The sequence below is a fragment of the Colius striatus genome, chromosome 9 (assembly GCF_028858725.1).
Source record: "Colius striatus isolate bColStr4 chromosome 9, bColStr4.1.hap1, whole genome shotgun sequence".
Taxonomy (NCBI): domain Eukaryota; kingdom Metazoa; phylum Chordata; class Aves; order Coliiformes; family Coliidae; genus Colius; species Colius striatus.
In genome coordinates this window covers 18,017,899-18,037,698 of record NC_084767.1, presented here as the reverse complement: position 1 = coordinate 18,037,698, position 19,800 = coordinate 18,017,899, and the positions used below count along the sequence as shown (strand labels likewise).

The 19,800-nt window shown below is 39.6% G+C and overlaps 1 protein-coding gene across 2 annotated transcripts in view; it reads right to left on the bottom strand.

The window, feature by feature from the left end:
• Positions 1 to 19,800, bottom strand: part of FSTL4 (follistatin like 4) — a 229,182-nt gene that overhangs the window by 92,299 nt on the left and 117,083 nt on the right. For both annotated transcript variants that reach the window (XM_062002672.1, XM_062002673.1), the window contains exons 4-5: positions 16,848 to 17,038; positions 13,529 to 13,649 (exon numbers count right to left, since the gene is read on the bottom strand). In XM_062002672.1, coding sequence (XP_061858656.1) covers positions 13,529 to 13,649; positions 16,848 to 17,038 — 312 coding nt within the window. The remainder of the gene's footprint in view (positions 1 to 13,528; positions 13,650 to 16,847; positions 17,039 to 19,800) is intronic.

The following is a 19,800-nucleotide window of genomic DNA, read 5'->3' as shown; positions in this document are numbered from 1 at the left end:
GCAGAGCTGCCATACACAATGGCACATGGGTTTCTTGTTATTGTACTTTATTAGTCTGCTGAAGGCAAGGAAGGATAAAAATATATAAATCAGCAGTTTCTGTTACTCTGTGTGCTGTTTTCCCTCCAGGGCTGTTACTGGTTCATTTACTTATTTATAAGACAGGCTGCCCCGATGAGAGACGTCTTGGCAATTTTACGGAGTGGGCAGAAGAAATGGATCAAAAGGAGATTTCTCAACACCTGAGACCACAAATATTTATAGACAGGCATGTTGTGACATGAGCAATTCCACTAAAGGTAAGCAAGCTTTTAGAAAATTATTGAACTTATAGGTGTATGTGAGAGGAGTTAGATGGCCAGAGGCCACCTCAGCTTAAACCTGGAATATGCAAAGACCACGAGAATATGCAGAATTTTCATTTTATGTACAAGCTTGATACAAGAGAGAATATATTTACAAGAAATGACACACTTAAAGTTGGCTACTGTCAGTTTTGCTGGAGACAGAGCACTGGGCATGTCACCTGGGTACAGCAGCACAGCCTCCTCATAAGCTGGGGCTCACACAGGCTCCTGAGGGCAAAATGACACTAACTAATTAACACTTCATCACAGCAAAATCACCTTTCTTAGTTTGACTGATTATTAGGTAATTCTTCACAAGATAGTTGTAAGAGAAACAGTGTAGCTCAGATACCACTTCTACTGTCTCCATATAGCTGTTACACAGATCTGTTATTTCAAACAACTTAAAATGGTTTCATCTGACACCGTTTGAAATTGGAATTTGAAATTAGCTGAGCCTCTCAATCCAGCTCCTATGGGGCACCGTCCACAAAAACTAATAACAACAACAACAGCAATAATAACTATATGAAACCAAACATCCCCACAAGAAGTGTAACTGCTGCATCAGATATTTCTCTGCTTCTATGAGGAACGTGTATCTAACCCGCAGAGTAAATTATCTAGTGCGCAGACAAGAAACATAATGAAATTGCTTTGCCACTGGCCCCGTTGGTTTCTTCAAAGTTTCTTTTATTATAGGAAATTAGTGGATCAATTAACACTTATTGAAGCACTTTTTGTTTCATGAGCAGCAGAACACTTGCAAAGCCTAACAGAAGATCTGCAATTTAGAGAGTGACCCTGCAGGAGGATTAAGGCAATAGCTCAGTACAATGCAGTACCAAGTCCTCCAGCTTCCCTTATCCCTTCCCTCTTGCTTTCTCCTTAAAGGAAATTACACCTGCCAAGTCTTCCCTTGTCTAAAGTTTAACAAAAGGAAAGCTGATCCATGGTCACTTGCTGGTCTTCTCCCAGAATGAAGCTAATCTAACACTCTTCTTTTTTTTTTCTTTTTTCCTTTTTAAAGCTCTTGGACACATGATGCCTATTGCAGGAAAAATCTTTTATTCCCCAATGTCCTCTTTTAAAGAGCTCTTACAGAAAAGGAATCCAACAGCTCATTACTTCTATCTGCTCAACATACTTTTGACATGATTGTATTAATGCCTCATTGCAGGGCTTGAAAAGTGAAATCTGAAAAGCAGCTTTTTGCCATCAGTTTACTTCTTTGCTGAAGCCCTGTTTGTGCAGTAGAATACAAACCATATTATTTGCAGTTCATATAATTTGTTTAATGCATTACGTTCAGGAGGCCATCTGTGCTAACACATCAAAGAAGTAACCAGGTTACTCTCACTAAGAAAGTAGAAACATCTTTTCTGAGCCAAATCTCTCCCATCGATGCACTTGCTTTCACTGAATTCAAGTCAGTGAGGGTGCAGAGTAAGGGAAATGTGCAAGGGGGGACCTGGAGGAGACACCAGGAGCACTCACCTGGGTGGCAGCAGCTGAATTGTTCTTTCATGTCCTAAGCATCCCTATCTCTCTCCTTTGAGGGAGCCTGATAATGCTGGAGGGATGTGCTGCTCTCTGGAGCAGTTGATGCATTAGCAACCCCTCTAGCGCCCATGTTTGTATTTCTGCTGTGTCAGTATGTTTCATTATTGCCATGAAATTCCTGTCTGGCAAAGATAATGCATTTCCATTCTCTTTGAAAGCTATTTGACTTGGTGGGTGTCCATGTAGCACTGCAAGATGAATGCATTCTATGTCTATTATAAATTGCTTCCATTTTCCTTTCAGCTACAACTGTTGGATATCAATTATTAATTACTATCCACAGTGCCTGTACATCACATTACACTGAAGTATTCAATAAATACCAATTAACATACTGGAGTCTTTCCATGAATGTATCTTGCCTGACTTGGAGTGAATGCGGTCATAAAAGTACATCTTAAAACAAAATAAGGAGGATAATAGCAATTCTGTAACAAATCTAGACTCATATACATCTCATATTTTAGCAGATGATCGTTTAGCAAATTGCATTAAAAGCAAACCAGCTCTATTAGTCTTGCCAGAAGATGGATTGCACCTCACAGTAGATTCTAACCCAGCCTAACCAGGAAACACAAATGTATTTTTCACATCTGAGATTGCAGTGAATATATACTAATGGTGAGAAAAAACCCCTCCATAATAATTAGTGTTAAAATAAGTGGACATGTGCTCTCTAAAACAGTCAGGACACCTGTCCATTTCATATCTTCTTAAATCCATAAATTACCATAGGACTGGAGAAGACTTCAGTGTCTACCACAGTGTTATGTGAATTAAAGATGGACAGAGTAGACTTTTGTGCTGTTTACTGCAGGAGAATCTGTCACAGAGCTCTTTTTGTTGCTATGATAAACTCTAGTTCCCTGAAAAGATTGAAGGCAACAGCCTCTGATATCAGTAATGACCAAATGCAAATAGATGTTATCACTATTTCTGCTACAACTTTGCCCCCAGGTCCTACGGGAATATAAACCCTATCTAGTGATGCTTGCATTTCAGACACAGAGGTCAGGACTGCCACGCTTTTGCTTAGGGCATAAAAAAGGTGTTTTGGTTCCATCTGGTTTGGTCTGTTCATGAATCTGGGTTGTCCTGCTGCAGGAAGCCATGCAGGACAGGAAGGTCCATGCCTCCCATCTCAATCAAGGTACCTTCAATGGGCAATTCCAGTAGGATGACCATATTAAAGAAAACACATAAGTGTTCCTAAGAATAGCAAATAAATGAGATTCCTGCCTTGACAATCAGATCTTTCTGGATGGTTCATTTTTAAACTTCATCACTGAAAGCTGCAGGAAACTATAACTTTATATGTGGACTTGTACCCACAAATGAGTTGTCACCCTCTAGTAGGAATCCTCTTCCAGGCACATAAGCCACCAAGTTTTTGGGAAGATGCCAAGGAGCAGGTGACTGCATGTCATTCTCCAATTTCACCATACAAGCATTAGCAAATGCTTTTCCTTCAGTTCCCAATTTTATTCAGGGCATTCAAGGGAGCTGTGCTAATGGAAATAAGTTTGATACCAGAAAAGTATTAACCCTAGACCAGCAGTAGCAGTGCTGCATTTCCTCTCATCAGACTGCTAAGGGCTCTGTGCACAGCTCCTGAATTTTCATGTCAGAAAGGATTAATTTTTTTCCCCTACTCGCAATGGTTCCTTAGATCAATAGCCTTTCAGAGGTGAGAGTATAAAAGAGAGACATATTTTCAGCAAAATTTTTGAGTCTAACTCTAAGAAATATAAAATAATAGCTGTGAGTCTGCATATTGAAAGTATGCATATAGTACCTTTGCTGTAAAAACAAACAGTGCAGTGGCACTGCTTGAACTTGACTGATATGGCATCACGATTGGCAACGGCTCTTGGGTCTTCACAGACCAGGGTCGTATCAATCTGACCTTTTTTTGCTCCCATATCTGAAAGGCGGGACAGCAATCCACGCTGCTGGTATAGTTTCAGCAAAGAGCATGTGAGGAAAAACTCTACTTTGTGGTGGCACCAAACACTGGGGAAAACTGAATCTTCTCCATGATTAAAATGAAGCATGAATGGCATGGAGAATTAGGTCTCAAAGCCAGACAGAAGAAAAACATAGGAAAAGTCAGTCTGGGCAGCATCTTTCGGGAAAAACTTTTATATCAGTCTCTACCTGAAAGGAATTTCAGCAGTAGCACTATCAGACTGGAGTCCTGCACTGAAACTCCATGAAATCAGGTCATGGGAAAACACCAAGAAACATAGTTCAGGTCAAAATACAGCCTGAACACATGTTTTTAATGTTACAGAATGAGGAACAGAATGACAAACAAAAAGAAAAAAGCGATATATACTTAGCATATTTCTTTTTGGTAAATCACGGCCACAAATTATTTCTCTAAGAGCAAGTTCCTAATAATACTTCTGGCATGTCAGTGCCTGGACTGTGCTCAGTGTTACAGGATCTAAGTGTGGCTTACAGCACGAGTTCAGCAGGACTTGGACTTACTGGCTTGCAGAAAGAAATGAAAATTCTGCAGATGTATTTTACATACTGCAGAATGAAAACCTGACGGCAGAAGTGTTGCTTTGGAGGCACGGTCTGTCTGAGCTCTGAGTTATTTCTTCCTATTGATGGCTCTTGATGTTCTTTCTGAAGTTTTGATTGTCAAGAAACTTGAGAATGAGTGTTTTATGATGGTGCTAAAGACAGGCATTGGCAACAGATGAGTTTCACCTTAAATCCTGATGTTACTGAAGCATCTCTAAGGTTTTGCACTTTTTTTTTCTACAGGCTAGCACCTTTTTTTAAATTCTTTTTGGAAGCATTAAAGCAGAACCAACATCTGAGTTCAGCTTATTCAACTTCCTACTGCTATTTTTTTTCCAATTTCTATCTGGACATCCTGATTTGTCAAGGAGATTTTCTCCTGTGAAGATGAAATAAAAACATCTCAGCTGTGGCTCTATATAAATCGTATCATTGCACTGGAGTTATGTACTGTACTTGGTAATTTTCTGATGGCTGCTCTGGCATTTTGATTAAAAAATTAGCAGTGCAGCTCTGTAGTGCTACACACTATTAATAACGTACATGCTAAATGAACTAAGAACTGGCTGACAGACAGATCTCTAAAAGCATTTCTCAGAGGAAAGCACTGCAATGGGGCTGTTTCTAGTGGCATCGCATGAAGAGTCATCCAAAGCCCAAATCTGTTCAACGTCTCCATTGAGATCTGGAATGAACACAGAAATCCCAGCTGACACTATGGACACCAGAGTGATGGAGTGGAAGGCAGAACTGATGTGCTGCGCTTTTTGGGTTGGCTAGCAACCTGCACCTGTGCACAATAAAATATTTAATACAATCACATAGTGATATGTAACACGCTGAGCACGTGTCTGGGAACGAGGAATACAGGACAGAAGTATAAAATGAGAATCAGATGAGAGAACTAATCCTGCCTCCACCTCTAGAAGGGAAAAGGGTCGGTAACCGACAAAACACACAACAGTGGCCAAAGACCAGTGTGATCCTTGCCCGGATGGTGAGGCAGGGTAAAAGGGCAGGGGAAAGGTAATGAGAGATTTTACTCTCTGCACCAGTGCTGGTGGTGTTGAATCTAAACAGCACTCCACAAGCTACACCACATAAATGCAATATGAATCAGGGGCAGTAGCTGCAGTGGTCACATCTCAGAGAGACGTTAGATAAGCATTTTCTGATGTGTTATGAAATATTTTTGGCCTTAAAAGCTATGAATCTGGTCAACTGGTTGAAGAAAAGATGACGAGCACATAGATAGAGAAGCAATTTAAAGCATCCATGAAGTGTCTGAAAAAGCAGCGAGAGAACATTTGCAGCAGCTTTCCTTAGATGAAGGCAGATTTCAAAAGAGAAAAACAGCACTAGCAATTTCCCAGTAGGACAAACAGGTAGAGAAAGGAAGAAATGTGAAGAAAACAGCAGATGAGATGTTCCAGTCTATGTAATAAAACAGGATTCCAGGAAAGCCTGCTTAGGATGCTACCATGTTGTGTCTTTCATTCCATGTAAAATCTTGTGCATTTTAACTATAATTTTCTCCATTTTTAGTGAAAAGAATTTTTTGTTTCATAACTATGTTCCATTACTTTCGCAATTTCCTCAGAAAGGCAGACTTTGACTGAAAAAATAAAAGGAAAAGAAAGTTTAGGTCTAATTTCCAGAAATGGCCTCTGTCTTTTTGCAAGATCAGACTGAATCAGTAGGAAAGCCTGCAACTCTTCACTTCCAGCTCACTGAAAATGCAAATTATACATTTTTGATCCCTATGTGACCTGAAGGTGCACATGTACATCTGTGACAGTTGGCCATTTTGTGATCTTCCCAATATTTATATTTACTGTTCACTGACATTATTCTGTGTCTGCAAGCAACCAAAAATACTATTTTTTGTGTATGTGAGATTGCTTCAGTGAACATTGACGGTATGGATCAAATAACTTTTTGAGTAATGGTATTTTCCTGGTTTTATGTGCCAGTGAGTCACTCATGAGCACTTACAAATATTTAAATATTTTACTCCTGCAAGAGTGTATGTAGACATTAGATATGGTTTGTTCTACATCACCTCTGAAGCAGGACTCCACATTGCAAATTCTTGCATATAAAACCAAGATTAACAAATCAATGCCCGCTGAAAAGCATCAGTACATTGTATTCTAGTGAGTTTTCTTTTCATTCGTAGACAATAGATTTCCAATAACAACTTGTAATTAGTTCATTTTCTCTTAGTCAGTCGTTGCCATATTAAGCCTGTTGACATTTTGCAGATGTTATCTTTTGAAATGAGAGAGATTTGAAAAAGTGGTAGTTTGGCAATTCACACTCGAGTGCACTGTTTCCAGTGTGCAACTCATATGTCAGAAGGAACCAGCAAAACCACTGGTAGATATTCTCCCTGTCTTTTCAGAAAATAAAAAATCTGGATAGCAATTTTTGACCAAGAAGCATGAAATACCTATCATTTTAAGGACATCTACATTTGCCATTAATTCTGCTAAAATCTTCTTCCAGGAGATTCTTTTAATTCAAATAATAATGCCAAAATAGATAAACATTGCAGAGTACAGAACTTGAACAGCAAGCCTGGTTAGATGACGATATCTGATCTCAACATGGAAACATTCCTCTTCCTGGCCTAAGGCAAACTCATGTCCCTCTGTCCACTGTTACATGTGCATATTTTTTCCTGATTTGAGCATTCTTTTTTCTCTGTAACCATATTTTACCTTTTGAAGCATTTTTGCTTAGATTAAATTTTTCTTTCTTGCTACAAATTAATTCTGTTTTCCTTTTGTTCAAAGTGCAGCAAAAGAACTGAGAACACAAAACAAAACTGAACTCTGACAGCTGTTTTGTGGAACTGCAAACAACACAGGGCACTTTACTGGAGCAAACAATACATTTTAGACTTGAAGCTGAAAACTAAAAATTTTCACAATGAGAAGAGCTTTAAAGGAGAGAGAAAAAGAAAGCTTCCCTCCCATCCCGGAATATGTTTCTTTGATAGGGGGGGAAAAAAAAAAGAGTAAAATCAAGAAAATTTTCCATGTTCAAAAATTACCTGCCCAATAAAATGCAATAAGAATGAACTCACTCAGATATCCTGCCAGTCAAAAATTACATTTCCAGTTGCAATAGGATTATTCCTAGTGCTCAAGCCAGGCATCTTTCATCTTACATTCCATTTATGAGCAAGGCAAGGACTTAGGTGCTTCTGGAGATGATCTAAAAAGTCAAAACATATTGATCAAGGAGATCCTGAGAGCTGATCAAAAGGCACCCCTGACCTCAGGTGTGTGTCTGAAGCTCAGCCCTGTGCTGCAGTACTGGCATCAGCCTGCTCATGGCAAGCCCTGGGGTGCTAAGCTCTTGCATCTATCTACAACCCACCACCACCAGCTTGGTCCTTAAAAAGCCTCAAAACGCAGGGCAGGATCATGGCTCAACTGTGTAAATGCCAGTTACTAAATGCTGTTGCAGTGGCTTGGATGCTTGTTGGTTTTCCCCATCATCCCTGCCCAGCCAATCTGCATTTGCTGCAGAAATCAACCTAAATAGTTTAAAATTTCTGCTTTTTTTTTGCTTGATCTTTATCTTCTAGTTTTATTTGTGCTATAAGATTGCAGCATTAAATTAAGCATTCCAGAATATGCCCAAGAAGTTGCCTTTATTCTCAGTAACATGGCAGCAAGTCATTCCTCAAGGCATGCAGGAATGGGTTGCTTTGGCTAGCAGAAGGAAACTTCATTTCTTTCCTGAGTAGTTCACATCACCTCTAACACTGCCTCAAACCGAAAGCAGAGGCCAGCACTTCCCTGCTTGCAGAGATGCGTTTGAAGTTTAGATATCACATAGCTCACAGGAGAAGCAAATCAATGTTGGTAATCTAATGAATTATTTCCAAGTTTGTACCAATATCTGCAGTAACAAAAAAGAAAAATCACATACCAGGGAGATTACAGCTGAAGAGGCAGAGCATGGTGCACAAATTGTCCATATTGTAGGACCATGATTTGATCCTGTAGATAACTGTCGCTACAATATTGCTTAAGAGAACACCTCAAGCAAAACATTTTTATCTCACAATATAGTTGTCCAATATAATTAACTGGGCTTGACCAATCTAGCCAGAAGGTAGCCGTAACAAATACCCAACCCTGTGTGCCGTGCCATCATGGAGAACAGCTTTGTAAAGATGTGAGCAAACACTTCATCTGAACATGGAATTTACAGATGCAATTTCTGCTGGAACAGCTGGCTCTCTGGGTGTATGTGGAGTACATATATTATATTCATATCTTTCCAAATACAAATATTCATCTTTCTCACACAGAAGTTATTTATCACTTTCCTTAACGTGAGATGTCTATCAAGAATACACGGACTGCTGAAAGCTTCCTTCCTCAATCAACAACTCCCACTCCTACTTGACCCAAAATCTCCTTTTTAGGTTCTGTCCCCTCTTCCTCAAGGTAGAGCTTAACTTTTCCCTGGCAAGCATGAAGCTCTATGCTTCCAAGACAAGTACAAAGTTCTAACCTAAAGTATTTTCCAGCGAATCAGAAACACGCACACCTCAAAAATCAATCAGTTTTATACTCCACACTTCCAATGAGATTCTGGAGGATGCCTGGAGGGGTAAGGGATGGATGTCTCGCTTCTCTACACCACATGGTCACATTGTCTGGTGGGGAACATACAGCTACAGGAGACTTTTATCACTGCAGTAAATCTGGAGTCAGTTCAACACCATTCACTGCTGCTTCTCTGCATTGGCAGCGATATATCCAACACCGGTGCCCAGCCCAGGCTCCTGATTCTTTTTTTTCACCCAGTTTATTAAAATTTGCCCTTCTTTCTAGTTTCCCAGTTCCCAGTGGCAGTGCTGGGAAAGCCCCAGGACATGAGTCCACATCATGGGCTGGTACCATCCATCCTCCCTGGCTGTTATCCAGCCTTTCCCTAACCTTCCACTGCAAACATCTGTGTCCCATTTTCATATTTTTCCATCATGCTTTTTGATAAATATTAAGAATAGGTAAAAAGGAAAATCTGAATTAAAACAGAATGAGGGAAGAAAGGTAACTTCTTTTAAAGATCATAACAGCATTATAAAAGGAGGCTTAAGAGATGAGCACATTGATTCTACAGCATCTTCTGCATTTACTCACATTTGTAATATGCTCCTTCTAAACAATATTTGTATTCTTTGGATAATAACATATCAATAGATAACATATCACTCAACTTAGAGAAACTGCAATTTTCTGTCTAGGTGTAACACATATGCATAAATTCTTGGGAAATAACAACCAGTCTGAAAAACTACAATTCAGCGTTTTTCTTTCAGACAGCTTTTGTAGGTTATTTTGGTCCAGACATGACATCAAGGATCTCAAAATGTGGCTGCAGAGCCACTGGAAACCATGTGACACGGCATTCTTCAAGAGCCACGCTGGAAAGCGCATGGCACGCAAGGTGACCTCAGTGAGCCATGATGGCATCAAGGTGGGCAAATTGTCTTGGGCTAGAAATTTCTAACCTGACCTAGTGAAATACTCCTCAGTCAAAAAGCTTTCTAATTCCAGTGTGGCCTACTGGGAAAAGCTGCTGTGCAGTAGTGAAGATCCTTGCAAAAGACCTTTTCTGTGGTTTATAAAAGTAATGAAATGCACAAGTAAGCTACGAGAAGGGGATGTTGGTTCGAGAGCACTCTAATTGGCAATAAACTACAATTTAAGGGGATTTTATGGTAGGGTTAATAACTTCTTATTAGATAAATAATGTTGACAAGATAAAGCCATCGAACACATGTTTTCTCTCTCTTTGACATATTTGTATTACAAATTGACCTGTCCACTTTGATGATAATATAGATACAGAAGATTATACTAATGTGGTTTTTTTTCTTCAGCTAGGCTTTCACATCTGCCAACCTTCTACTTTCCCATTAGGTAAGACAACAGGAATGCCAAAAGTGACAAGCATAATTTTAACAACCTCCAGTCAGATACGGTTCCAGAAGTTACATCCAAAAATCACTTGTCTGAGTGTATTTAAAGTATGACTCAGCCAGTTGATGTGCTTGCCAATTCATCAGACTATCTCCATGATGATTAATTAGATGCGTGTTCTGCTTTAGCTCTTAAAACAACTAAGCCTTTCTTTGTATTGTCACAAAGATTCAATAAATGAATAAAGACAACAGGCAAATACACTTGCTAGTGCTCTGTTTTTGAGATGTCAAAATCTTGATATCATCATATTAAAAATTATCTTTTAAAATTATGGTTCTGAGGTCTGCTGATCCAATAAAATTTATTAACAAGAAATTAGAGACACCTACAAGTGTTTCTTGCCAGAACTGCCAGAGGACCATTTCATCCACCTCATACATTACTTTTGTATGATTAAGGTGATTTGAGAAGTGATACTTTAATCCCATGCTAATAGCTAATTCTAGTCATTCTCATACACTCGAGAAAACTCCTAAGAGTAGTATTCTTAGTATTCTTAGTTCAGAAACAAAAGGATTTTCAGAAGATCAGAAGAAAGATGACAGGGGTAGTAGAAGGGCCACTACTTCTGTCCATAATCCAAAACTTTTTGTTAAGATGTGTGTGAATGATTAGCATGGAAATAAATTATTATTAAAAATACTACCTACTAGGTGTAGCACTTTTAAAGGTGAAACCACATTTTGTAAAAGGTAAAGAGACTGAATCTTGCTCATCCATGCACTTTTTCCATTATTTACAGATAATTAACATGGATGGGGATCAAAAATGCCTTTTGGACCTCCGTGAATCTTGGAGAGAGACAGTGGGTCAAGAGAAAGCAAGAGACACACACAGAGTGAAAGAGACCATTTTGTGGCTCTAAGTTACAGAAATCCCATGAGGCTATTTAAAATAAAATGCATCTTTTAAAGCAGTACAAGAATGACAAATTGGAAAGCGCTTGCCATTATCAAGGTCATCTTCAAATCTTTCCAACACTGTGACATTATACCAGAGCATGATGTACCAAAGCAGATGTAACAGAGTTTGAAAAGATAAATTAGACTGAGACTTACTGAAGACATGGAATTCTGGTAATTATCGTCCTCAATTTGCTGAGCAGCCATCTCTGTAGCTTGCTGTCAGCATGCAAAAATGTGAGTCTTGGGTGAGTTTTAAGCAACACAAGGCTCACACAAATGAGCCAAAATTACGATAAATGTGCAAGATATTGTACTTTACTACTGAAAGTCAAATTCTGGGTCAAAACAATGCAGAAATTTCATAAACACTTAACGACTGCAAACCAAAGTCTGCACTTCACATAAGTGTTTCAAGTATTTTTCCCTACATCATGTAATAAAGAAAGGGAAAAATACAGTTTCATCAAGCACTAAAGTTCCCTTTACAGAGTCCCCAAAATTTTGAAAGCTGCAAGAAATGAACTTCATTTTTAAATTAAAAGCTGATGAACCATTAACTGCTCTTTATAGAAGTGGAGATTCTGTGAAAACTGGAAATGGAGAAGTCAGCTTGATTTTCAGCTTCAGATGGAGAACAATTATTTTCACATACAAAGTCATTTTGATAGACATTCATTACACCCTGGGTTTTGTTACAATACTTTTGCAGTTTATCGATTACTATTTCTATTCACTGGCTAATATTTTGTACCTGTCTTATTTTCATTGCCTACTTAAAATTCACTGAACCAAAAACTCATACAAATGACTCCTGGAACTCAGCTTTGGGTTGCTGTGACTTTGAGAACCCACTGATCCAAATATGCTCCCAAATAACTGAGTGTCAAGCCGTTATAGCTGGGTTAATTCACTTTATGGCCTTCTTAATGTATGAGGTTTTATGTTTTACTGTATATCTGCTGGTTTAAGTGTGCTGTGTTGAATTAAATACATATGTGCTTCAAACAAGTCCAAGGTGACAATGGAGGCTAATTTTAAAGCACTTTATACATTATTATCCAAAGTTGGGGTTTTTTTAATGAAAAGACAGAAATGAAGAAAACAGAAACCACCCTCTTTAGAAAAGGGGATATTTGACAAAAATAGAGATTCTGCATTACATTAAAACTTGCCAAAGAGCATCAACAAGGCACATGGTGACTTTTGTGCACAAGCTTTTCCCACCAAACAGGCATTGTAGCAGGGTGCCTTGGTTTAGAAAATGAAATCCAGAGTTACTGAAATGACTTTATCTATAAAATGCCATATACAAAGATTTGAGAATCTGTCTTAACAAGTAACCAGCTTGTTATTGGCCTTTTGCTTGTACTCAACAGTTCAATGGTTTAATCCTGCTTTTTAAGTGTATTAGCTACATACAAATAATCTTGTATATATATACTATATATATACTATATATATACTATATATATATATATATATATCTCACTATCTTTATTCTTGAATAAACCCCTGCATTTCCTGTCTTTATTTTTAAGCATCTCAAAGAGATGGGCATCAATAAAACTTTGTCATCCGGGTGAAGGAAACAATGAGGGCCTTCTCCAGAAGGACTTCAATGAATGCTTAACTTAAACAGTGTGAAAAAATAAATACTTCTGTTATTAATTTATGTATATAACCTTATGTTCATGCTTTAAGTAGCTCAGTGATCCAGGGATCCTCACAATACGTATCCACGTTTCACACCATAATCCACTTACTAACACAGATGAAAACATCACTTCCAGGCAGAACATTCAGTGAAACACCTTCCCCACAGCAAACTAACTCCTACTACCACATGACATTTAGACAGGTTTCAAGCCTAGGTTTCTTAGAAACCACATACTCGGGGTCTACAAGACCTGTCTGGTTCACTGACACCTCTCCACGGCCACCAACAAGAAGCAAAACCAAAACACGTGTGAAAACAATAAGCCACAAACGCTTTTACCAGCCTCCTAGTTTCTGCTTATTGTTTAGAGCATGGTAACCCATAGTATTTTCATGGCATTAAATACAAAAGGGATTATCTTTGCTGACTGTTTCTGAGAAGATAACATTGTCATCACAGATTCACATGCTTTCAACTCCCGGGACAGACATAAGCATGAGGACTCACGGAAGGCTGTGTAGAGCTCCTGCAGGTTTAAGTGGCCATCACTGTTGTAATCATCAAACCGGAGAAGGTCTTCTAGCGTACAATCCAATAAGTCATCTTCCAGGTCCTCCTTCTTCATTAGCTGTAGCAAAGAGAACAGGTACTTTACATATAATGCAGTGCTACCAGCTGCTGTTGTGCCTCATCCAGCAGATCTTCCATTAAATGTATGGGGAGATACATATCATCAATTTTATCTATCATTACATATTTTATTTGTACCAAGATACAACTGCTATTTGCATTCTGGCAAATTCTTATGTATTCTAAATATTTTGCACATACTACATTATTTAAAAATGAAGTGAGCTTTAGAAGTCATACATCCAAGTTAACAAATAGCCAAAAACCAGACCTAAGCATAATGAAAATGTTGGGGACTCTGAATTTACTGTAGTATGTGAAGAAAACTGCTGAAACGTTACATCTTCTGGGCAGGCAGGCTTTTTGCTGTAGTCCAGGGACTCTTTTATTTACTATTCTAGTCTTGGCCCATTATATTGAAGCAATTTAAAGTAATAATGCTAAAAAAATGACCCTTCACCTAGCGAGTAAAAATGTTCAATAAAAGTGAGATCAACCATAACTTCCAAGATCAATCTTCTAAAGATGGAAATTTCCCTTTGTCTACCTTTGTATTGAAAATTGATTAACTTTTCATAAGAGTGACAAGTTTTTACTAGTCCTTTTGATTTAACGTCAGGAAAAAAAAAAGCCCAACACAAAATACTTCAGCTGCAACAAATTCAGTAGATTTATGAATCTGAATTTAAAATACATTAAAGTTTTAAATGGAAGTAACATTCCAATTACCACCGTTAATAGCCCTGCATACCCACAGCTGCAAAACTACATGGGCATTTCACACTTCCAGGTCAGGAGAGAAACTATTCAACAGGGTCTGCCAGCAGCCAGGAGGCAAGACAGCTCTAAATAGAGGGGATGGATCTTCTGCTGCCACTTTTTTTTTTTTTTTCCTCAAAACAATTCTGTTGTGGCTAACAAACAAGTGGGCAAAGATTCCTGTCATCTCCTGGTGCGCTGATGGGACACTGCTCCAGTTTCTCATTTGGGTGTATCCCTCTGCAATGAGCCTCTTAAAAATCCTCCTTCCGGTCTTAAAAAAGACTTTTTTTCTGCAGCACTGCATGTGACTTGCCTCGAGTTTTTCTTTCCAGACAAGGTTATAGTGCTCGAGAGACTATTTTTCTTTTAAATAAAACAAAGAAAATGCACAGCAGCAGCTCATCCAGCAGCCAGAGAGCACAAGATCCTACTGCACCATGTTTGTTTCAGCTGCTTCTACCCATGGGCAATCAAACTCCCATCTTTGGGGGAATTTTAAAGGTGCAGAGAGCCAATGCAAATCACTCACAAAGCTACCTAACAAGGCAAGAAAAGTTTTTTTTAAGACTGCAATGCAGAATACTAACAATTGCTCATGACCTATTAAAAAATACCTTGAAAACTGGATGAATAAATTGGTCATGTAAGAGCACATTAAAATCATCTTGTTGTTAGAGTTAACATGAAAAAATAAGCATTGACATGCTACACAAACTGTGAATAGTGCCACTGGAGAGCCTAGAGCCACAGTGAAGACATGGCCCCAGCCGTGCTGGGACTTCAGCCACACTCCCACCAAGGGGCCCAAGATCAGTGCCACTCAGCTCAGGATTAGAGTATGCATGGCTTATCTATATTTAGAATTAACTGGCATTATTTTGTCTTTTCAGAGGTGATCAAGCTGTCAACTGAGCAATGCTGGGGGAAGCCTTTGTGGAGGATGTTTGGGTTTATTGATTTTGATAACACAAAGAAGAATTAAAATAATAGCCAAGGTCTACGCTTGCTCTTGTGAGACAGACCTGGGCTCCAAGCATATCTGCAAATGAAGCCTGGAGTAACTTTGCAGCAGACCTTAAAGCATTGAATCCTCCTCTTTTAAAATGCAGGTCATTGTTTCTTCCTAATGGTAATGGCTTGCAGGCTGCCAAACCTTTATTTCCATGTGAGTTGAGTTTTAATATCCTGACAGAGTAAGTTTCACGTAAAAAGGGGAAAAAATTGGAGAGTAGAACAGACACTTAGGTATCACTATGCAAAAGCTGGCTTTGAATTCAGAGAAAAGCATTTTCTTATCCCTACCATGTCTTTATAAAAAGATCATCGCATTTAGATGAACTATTGTATATATTCATAGCTCTGAGACCTAAGGGAATTTACGGTGACACTTTGCATTGCACAGAAAGGAACATGCATCATGTCAACAGTCTGAGGATTAAAATTCAGAGCAAATTGTCCTATACAGAAGTGAGCTCAGGGAGCAACAAGCCTGTGTGTCCTGCTTGCTCACAGCTTGCATTTACATGCTGGAACTGCAACGCACTTCATGTTTGCTGGTGGGAGCAGATGAGATGCTCCTGCTAAGCAAAGGGTGAAGGAGCCAGCTTTGGAAGCTGCAACAGATTCCAGGCAGGTACTGGCTTCCAAAGGGCTCTTAAAAGACATTTGCTTCTAATTCTTCTCATGGATGATACAATTAAATAGAAAAGGTGAGATCTTCCCACATTTGGCATAACGTATTTTCTCATATTTACAGGATTGTTTTCTCAGGTCTGCATGTGCAAAGTGCAAGTTCAGGACACAGCGTAATTGGTTCGAGTGCCTGAGCTGTGTGTTCAGTTCACCTTACCAATTAGCTGAATTCCAACAGCAAAGTATACCCATAATTAGAAATAATAGATTTTTTTTTAAAGCTCTCACTTTTGCTATCAACTTCTGCTAATCAACATTTCAGTATCTGCCTAGGGATTTTGGGAAATGAACCTGTTAGAAAACATTCCAACTTTGCTATTATGTTACTACATGGTAATCCACGGTCTAGAAGGTGGGGAGGAAGAATAAAGAGATTTCTGCCTTACTTACATGCACCTAAAAATACAAATGAATTCTCCCCAAGCCCTAGCCGGAAATACTTCAGATGATGACTGTTAGCTGCAAGGATTAGTATCTATTTTCAGGAGCATGGATGGGGTTGGAAAGCTGTCATGATTTTTGCTTGTAGAGGAGCTTCAAATGTTTGAAACAATGCTGTCTCGCCAGAGATACAGAGAGGGACCTGCACACTGCAGTAGATTTTCCTCCTTTACCCGCTGCCAACCGGACAGTTACAAACGACTGTTCTCACCAGACTGCTGCTCTGGTACATTCAATTCACACTTTCAATGAAAAACACAATCCACTTCATAATTTCATTTTCATTGAACAACAAACCCACCTGAGTCAGTTCAGAGCTGCTGAGACGCCCATCGCTGTTTATATCCAAGTGCTTAAACATATCTTCAACTAAAAGGCGCTTCTGGGATACTCTGTCCTCAGCCGGGCTGCTCGGCAGGCTCTGACGATGAGCCTGCAGGTCCAGGAGGATGCTTTTGAGCCTGCTGTAGTCTGCCATTGTACAGGTGTCACCTAGAAGGTAAGACCCCACATTACTGGACTGTGCACATTTGCCTTGATCTTTTTTAAAGGACTGAGCTCCTAAGGGGAAGATATGAGGCACAAAGATGTGCTGTACAGCACATCTCAGCTCTGCACTTGAGGAGTTGCTGTAGTTGTTACCTTCTGTAATAGCTGGCAGTTATTCTAAATCCTGCTGTCAATGATGCTCTCCAGCATGTTACCTTTCAGATTGTAGGCCTTCAGTTACAGACTTCCACACTCAGCTTCACACCCATATTAAATTGGCTCTACATTTTTCTAAAGATAAAATAAATTAATCTATGCTGTGATTATAAAGCAAAAAATAAACATGGAGAAGCTGATGTTTAGAAAGTACTATAAGCATAAATGAACAGCACCCCTGAGTGTCACCCTGTGCCAAACATGGGGCTGATCTTAAGGAATCCTTAAAGGCAGTCCCAGGTGGTAAGAAGACCAGAGGGAGGACAGCAAGGAGTCACTAGGGTGTTGCTGGTGCCTGTGTACATCACCCTACTGTAGACTGACATAAATGCTGTCCTTTGCCCCTGAGCAGGGAAAAAGCTTATCATCATGGCAAAGCCCTCAAGAAACTCGCTCTAAAATGACACCAGCTTGGCTGAAGGAATCAGATAGAACCTTCATGACCCTGAAAACTCCTGCCATGCTTGTGGCAGCCAGCAGTTCTCAAGTGAAGAAATAAATACCTTATTCTGAGTTAAGGGCATTCTCCCAGAGAGTAAACATATCCATGTGTCCAGAGCAGCATAAGATGTTATGGCCCTTCTCTGCCCAATTACTGTCTATTTGCTTTAGTGTAGACTACAGTGGCTGGTGCCATGCAAGAACCTGGCTGACTGCCTTGGAGCAGACCCTGCAGCACCCTCACACTCCAGCTGCCCCACGCTGTGTGGGCATCAACCACCACCCACCAACAGTACCAACACATTCAGAGGTTTCCCTTGGATGTCCTTTTCTCTGTAATGTATTTTCTCATTAATGTAGATGCCCTTATTCTCTATTATGGTGGTTGTTTTAAAACAATTTTTAAAACAAACGAATATCATCACTGACCCTGTTAAATTAGATCTAAGGGAACTTGGTCTCACCTCAGTTTAAGGGACAATACCCTTGCAGATCAGCTCCCCAAAGACTCCAAACATTATTTCACTGAAAAATAACAGAAGACTCTGGCACATTGATAACTAGTCTTCCTGTCCTTTTCTTGCTGAGCTAAACTATTTTTGGTCCTTTGGTCCCACTCCAACTGAAACCTGATTAGAATTCCAGGAGGAAGGCATTTCTCTGATAGCAAACTCATCTACCATCAGGATTTTTTTTCACCCTTCATATTCTGTGCTCACAACTTCAAAAGCACCACAACTTGAGAAGGTGAGAGAGGACACAGAGGCTGGACATGCATTTACCAGTGAGGTCAGTGCCCTACTACTACACAAGCTATAACTGCAAGATAAGGCTTATTTTCTGAACATAGATCCTTCTAGTTTTGAGAGTTTCTCACTGCCTAGATATTAAGCAGCTGCTGCTAAATTTTTCCTTTTCCCTGAACAATCTTGAACAAGCTGTTCAACATGGGATTAATCTCATTTTATGGAAAAAAAAAAGGCTACTCAGCTTCTATTAGTTCTATTTATTATTTCTGCCTTATTTTCCCTCCAACCATGTCATTTGATGGCTATTGTGAAGGCGGTATAAAGACATTTCTTCCAGTCATGTGGTTATTTAAGAGAAAAATTGATTGCCGCACCCAGTATAATCAAGCAATTTTCCAGTCCCGTTGTAAATACCATTTTAGCTGCTGCAGTAGCAGTTTCTGATGAGCCAAAGTTTTCCTTTCTCTTCAGTTAAATCTTGATTCCAGAGATGTATCTAAGGCTAATGAAGACAGGGAAATCTATTTAATTTGCTTCCATTTCTGTTTCTGCGTGAGCAGAAGCATGGTGACAGGCAAGCCACATGGTGCCACCTGGGTGGGATGACCCACTTATGTGGTCCTCCCCACAGTGGGAAGCACCCTGTGCACAGGTCTGTGTGTGCATCACAGCCACCAGACCTGCTCACCCTGACAGCTTCCTTCATCCTTTATTATTTCTCACTTCTTCCTCCCATCAGCTTTTGCCAGAAGCATATGCCAAAGCAGCTCTTCCTTTACGCCCTCCAGACCTTTTATTTTCTGCAGTTGGGTCTTTTCTTCCAGATACTCCCTTGCTGTTGCCTGTGGCAGTGCTTTCCCAGCCTTCCTCCCTTGTTGGCCTTCTGACTTCTCTCCACCTTAACCCTCTTTCTGATCACAAAGGCCAGAATTAGAAAAAGATTTCAGTGCTTCTGAAGCGTCTTCATCGCTTCTAACAGCCCTTCTCACTATATTAAACTTTCACTGACAACTTCTCTGGCTAGCAGCTACCCCTGGCACCATTCATATAATCCTCCACATAGGTGCATGGTAACTGGATGGGATAGTTCCTTGAACACTGGAGCCTCATCAAAAACTGAGTACAACTGCATGTTTAAGTGGAATTTCCAAGATGAACTGTGTGTTAATGCAATAGTGAAGTAGAAGCAATATGCACAAGGAGAGACATTTTAATCCAAACGCTGCTTCTCTATTCCTGCACATGTGGGATTTGACCAGGTCACCTGCTGGTGACAGATCCAGGCTCTTTACTGCTGCATGGTGAGAGCCAGGAGCTGGTGATCTTCTTTCACTTCATTACAAACCTCCCTGATTTTTA